General features: G+C 27.2%; 1 protein-coding gene across 1 annotated transcript; it reads left to right on the top strand.

Annotated features, from left to right (window-relative positions):
- The first annotated feature begins 317 nt into the window (after positions 1-317).
- On the top strand, positions 318-1,875 carry LOC112802762 (transcription factor bHLH36). Its single transcript, XM_025846102.3, has 3 exons — positions 318-856; positions 1,092-1,463; positions 1,608-1,875. Exons 1-3 carry the CDS (start codon positions 506-508, stop codon positions 1,671-1,673), a joined length of 789 nt encoding a protein of 262 aa, XP_025701887.1. The 5' UTR covers positions 318-505; the 3' UTR covers positions 1,674-1,875.
- The last annotated feature ends 3,837 nt before the right edge of the window (positions 1,876-5,712 follow it).

Genomic DNA, 5,712 nt, shown 5'->3' with positions numbered 1-5,712 from the left:
TAGTTTTAATAATACGTGTGTATGTCTGAATGACTCAAGATTTGAAGCTAAATATCACCTAAATGATTTTCGCACAACAATTCATTGGAAATTATGAAATACAAAGAAAACCGCATTTATGAAATGAATTTCAGTCTAATTTATATATAAAGAAACTAAAGAAAAAGTTAAAAAAGAAAATGGTTGAAGCTAATCAAGTGGTGATCCACATAATGTGAACACAAAGGGGTGGGGTTGGAGTTGTATATATGAACGAACAGTTACCCTAAACAATAATTACATTATATAATATATATAACTGAAATAATGTGGGCAATGAGGTCATTTCCAAAGTATATACTATTCCTTTCCCTAATCTAGAGCAAATATAAGGTCCCATGAAATTAAAACCATACCCCCAAAAAGTAGATTAAACCATATCTTCTATCTAATCTGCTTCACTCATTCATTCATTCTTCTTTTCCTCCATAGCCTTAATTAAATTGAGAGCATTATTCATATTACCATGTTTCCTTTACAACGAGGCAATGAGCTGGTGATTCAGTTTTCTAATACCTCCCACCAACACAAAATCTCCCAAGATCTGATCCTTGAAGATTATGCTTCTCTTGATGTCAATGATTCTGATAAAATATTGTTCACAAAAAGCCAATCATCAAATAAACTATTTTATGATGGTGCTGCTGCTGCTGATGAGGATAACAACAACAACAACAACAACAACAACGATTCTAACAACGATGATGATAATAAGAAGAAGAAGATGGTTCATAGAGAGATTGAGAGGCAAAGGAGGAAAGAAATGGCTACCCTTTATTCCTCTCTTAGATCCCTTCTTCCTCTTCAGTTCATCAAGGTGAATAAATCATTTTTATTGTTCCTACCTCGTTAATTTTGTAATCAAACAAATTAAAGTAGTGTTTATATTTCACTAACTGAGAAAAACACTTCAATTAGAAGATACCCTTTTGAAATTAGGCTAATTTTTACCATAAAGTTGTGCACTTTTTGTTTAAAAATTTATGGGTTATTTTTTTTAGGGTTATATATATATATCTGAATTTGTGATGGGTTTTAATTTTTGTGTTTAGGGAAAGCGTTCAATATCTGACCACATGAACGAGGCAGTGAATTACATAAAGTACATGCAAAATAACATCAAGGAACTTGGTGCTAAAAGAGATGAACTGAAGAAGAAGAAGAAGCTCTCAAATTATTACCACCACCATGATAACAATGATAAACCTACATCTAGCACTAACAGATACTTCACTCTCCATGAGAGTGATAATGGTGTTCTCGGAATTGAAATCACCGGTGGCGCCGCCGCCGCCGCCGGAGAAGAAGAAGGTGTCACACTATCAGAGATTCTGGGGCTACTGGTTGAAGAAGAAGGACTTGAAGTTCTTAGTTACCTTTCTAGCAAAGTCAATGGAAGATTGGTACACAGTGTTCAGTGTGAGGTACTATCTCTTTGGTTTTATACTCTCTTTTTTTTTTAATTATTATTATTCAACACATTTTTATGTTAAATTTAATTTGTTATGTTAATATTATTTTTATTTTATTTTTTTTACCGTTGAATTATTGTACTTATTGATTCACAGGTAGTCAATTCCAACAGTGTAGATCTATTTGAGCTGAGAAGGAAACTTGCAAGTTTAATTCAATGATTGTTTCCATGATCATCATCATTTGGATTATGTTCTCTGATTAATTAACTTTAATTTGTGGTTGCATTATTGGAGCTAGCTAGCTAGGCTCACAATTTAATTTGGCTAATGTTAGGAATGAGATTGATGACATATAATTAACATTCTTGCATTGTGGCTCTTAATTTCTAACTGCATGATGATTAGGATTTTGTTTGGTAAATGATTTCTTTTATATTGCCACTGGCTCCGTCTTTTGATTTAGAACTTTCAACTTAAAACTTCTTTTTCTAATCATTCTTTTTTATAGAAAAAATTGAAGTTGTACGGATATTGTAGAAAAATTTTGGAGACACAAATATGGTCTATGGAAATGAGAAATTTCATTTCTTTTTATTTCTAATAATTCTTTTTTACATACATACAGTTTTTTTTAATCAAAAGAATTCAATCAGTGACTGCATGTAAAAATGTATACAGCTAATTTAACCACTATTAGTGTGCATATTGTATATGTTTATTATGCGGTTAAGAGTTTTTAGGTGGCCTGATTATCAATTTAGATTTCATTATTTAGTTACGCCTGTGGAATGGTATTGACTTAGCTATGAGATATAGTTAGAAATTAAAAGTCAATTACATGAGATATTATTGTTAAGTAGTATAAACTTGTAAGTTAAACTATTATCTATTTTTGTGTATTTTTTGCTGATTTAGATAAAGTTAAATGTAAAAAATTGAAGAAATTTGGCTAAACACAAGGTCCAGTATGACAAGGTACATATATGTTAGATTGTTGGTATTATCAGGACGGACATATATTTAAGGGAGGTTCCAATTTTGATTTTCTATGTTGTACTTGTTTAAGACATCAATAAAGTTTGTAGATGTAATTTATACAATTATTTTTCACAAAAAATTAATTAAATTGATAGGAGAAAATATATAAATTTATATTTTTTATTTATTTTATGTTAACTTTTTTTTGGATTGACAAATTAATAATTAAATTTTAGATTAAAAATCATACAAATATTTGATATTATATTATAATTTTTTTTTGAAACAAAGAATTGTGAAATTTGATTTGATTTAGCATTTGATGTTAGTTATATATATATATATGAATTTAACAATTTTAATTCTGTATCCGAAACAATCCTTTATGCTAGTTTTATTTAAGATAGTATTTATTTTCAACTAGTAGAACTGGCACGGAAATATTGAGACTTAGTCAGAAATTAAAACTGAAATTTTAGTTTTATGATATAAAATTTCAATCTCTTCGTTACTTCTAAAAAGTAGAGATAAAAACTAGAAACTGAAATTTTAATATATAATATTTTTTTCAAAAATATTTTTATTGAATATTTTAAATTTCAATATTTATCTCTTCAATTTTTATATTTATCTTAAACTAAATATATATTTAAATATATATTATACTTAGACATAACTCAATTTAATATATTTTATACAAAAAAACAATACAAAAACTTAATTTAATCTCAATCTCTTAATTTCTATCTCCTAATTTTTATCTCCCATACTCACTCTCCATTCCAAACACAACCTAATAAAATTGTTTGTGATGATGACACACGTCTGTAATAGAATTATTCTTGCATGGGTATTCATCACTTTTGATCTGATGATTAATTCAGGATCAACCAGTTATTTATTTTTAATTTTTTATATAAATTTTAATGATTATAAATGAAAATTTGTAGTTATAAATTAGAGCACGTATTAAATATATACTCCATGACTACATTATCTAATAGACTCTTCATGGCTAAATTTGTCATCCTATAAATTTGTCATGTTTGGGAGGCCATTTCCAAACTATTAACATATAAAACTAATTTAGAATCTCAACACCAAAGTTAGTTGTCCAATCACTTTATAAAATGGCTATTATAGTTACATATTTAATTAAGGAGAATTTTAGTATACAGATCAAAGTTGGTACAGATTTAAAGATTTGTCTACACCACACTTTTTAAAGCCACACTTTAAACCGTAACTCTTCATAAAGAAAAGCGTCACCTAATGGAAAAAAGTAAATTAGAAGATTTAAGAGAAGAAATAATCAAGTTATCAAAATTAATAGACTAAAAATTAATGATTTTAACTAATGTTAACTGTAATGACACCGAATTCTTAAAATCAATACAAAATGATTTTTCTCAAAATCTTTATTTTACTATAAGTTTTATTGAAGGACTTCAAAAACCTGAAAAAACTTATTTTTCACACGGAATTTCTAAGAAATGTTATCATAGAAATGATTCCCCACATCTTTATCATACTTTTAACCCACAATTAAATTCTATAGTAGATATGCTTGAAGAAATATTAGTATCCATAAAATTTCAAAGAAATAAAGAAAAAGAGAATCCCAAAGAAGAAAAATTTCAAAATATAATTAACATAACAGATCTAAAAGTAAAACCACCACTAAAATTATGAATATTGAAGAAAAGTTAGAAGAAGTTACAATGCTTTTTAAACAATTAAAAATGGCTCAAGAAAATAATATTATGGAACAAGGATTTCAAATAGAAGAAGAATTAGTAAATTCTGAAAATATAGAAAATGAAAAACACATCCTAGATTATTCAAGTGACGAAGAATCAGCTATTCCAATACAAGTAAAAAATGAAGCTGGAACATCTAAAGATAACCAATCTCAATATAAATGGGAAACAGGTTTTGATAATTATGCTTTTAAAAAAGGGTTTATAAATAAAGAGTCAAAATATACAAAAATACCATCAAAGTACGTTCTTAAAATCCAAGAAATGGAAGGAGAAAGAATGCTTGATTTAGACTGTAAAAAGAATGAAAAAGAAATTTTCGAAAATTGGTTGAATTCTTTTTTATTAGAAGCTTTTACTAATCCAAAGCTTAGTGAATTGTCTGGAAGAGATATTTGGAATTACATAGGATTTCATACTAAAGGAACTATAAGAGATTATATGACATCAATAGAAAACCAAATAATAGAAGATTTAGCAACAAAAATAACAGCTTATGATAAGATATTATATATAATGATGATTCTATATAAAGAATTTTTTGGAAAAAATATTATAGATCATAAACAAGAAGTCTATAATAAAGAATATCAAGAAGCAAAAAACCATTTAGCTAATATCCAGATATATGATCTATGTAATGTGGAATCTTATATATGTGAATATAGAATACATTATTACAAATTAAAAGAAGAAGATAAAAATCATTATCTTAGTATGTATATAACAAAACTTCCATATCCTGCTAATGAATTTATAATGGGAAGATTTATAAGAGAAATAAATAGAGGGACAATTGAAAATAATTTTGGTGGAGCAACCGCTGCAATAAGAGAGGAAATAAAAGAGCGTTGTATGCAATAAGCAACTCAAAAAAGATTTGCAAATATAATTAGAATCTGCTGTCAGGATAATGAAGAGATACCCCAAAAATATGGGCTTAATAAAAATTTTCAGAGAAAGAGAAAATATCAATTTAGAAAAAGAAAATACTATCCAAACTGGAGAAAAAAGAGGTATTTTAGAACAAGAAACAACAATAAAAACAAAAGGCAAAAAAGTGACTATTGCCCAAATAAAAAAGAAAACTGTAAGTGCTGGTATTGCCAAGAAGAAGGACATTATGCAAATGAATGTCCGAAAAAGAAGGATAAAAAAGATCTTACTAAATAAATAGAAATTGCTAAGTCTTGTTTTATGAACCTTTAGAGGAATCTGATGATAACCTAGACTATATTTTTGAATATGTCTCAGAAACAGACTCAGAGACTGAGTAATAATGCCACATTTATTACTATAAAAATAACAGAAAAATTTATAAATGCTTTTATAGATTCTGGAGCAACACAATGCTTTGCTAGTTCAAACATAAAACTTGATTGGAAAAAATTAAAGAAACCATTAAGAGTTAGAATAGCTGACAAATCAATACATAAAATTGACCAAAAAACAGAGATGACTGAAATTTTTATTCAAAATTATAGGTTCATTGTTCCATCTATATATATGTTAGATTCTGG

Source organism: Arachis hypogaea, chromosome 5 (assembly GCF_003086295.3).
Source record: "Arachis hypogaea cultivar Tifrunner chromosome 5, arahy.Tifrunner.gnm2.J5K5, whole genome shotgun sequence".
Taxonomy (NCBI): Eukaryota; Viridiplantae; Streptophyta; class Magnoliopsida; order Fabales; family Fabaceae; genus Arachis; species Arachis hypogaea.
Note: the sequence above shows the minus strand (reverse complement) of the source record. Positions and strands in the feature narration are given on the sequence as shown.

What these genes read in the sequence shown, in the direction of transcription:
- LOC112802762 (XM_025846102.3), top strand. Translation starts at nt 506, where the DNA reads ATGTTTCCTTTACAACGAGGCAATGAGCTGGTGATTCAGTTTTCTAAT. An exon ending in TTCCTCTTCAGTTCATCAAG is followed by an intron (nt 857 to 1,091) that starts GTGAATAAATCA and finishes TTTTGTGTTTAG; the next exon opens with GGAAAGCGTTCAATATCTGA. An exon ending in TACACAGTGTTCAGTGTGAG is followed by an intron (nt 1,464 to 1,607) that starts GTACTATCTCTT and finishes ATTGATTCACAG; the next exon opens with GTAGTCAATTCCAACAGTGT.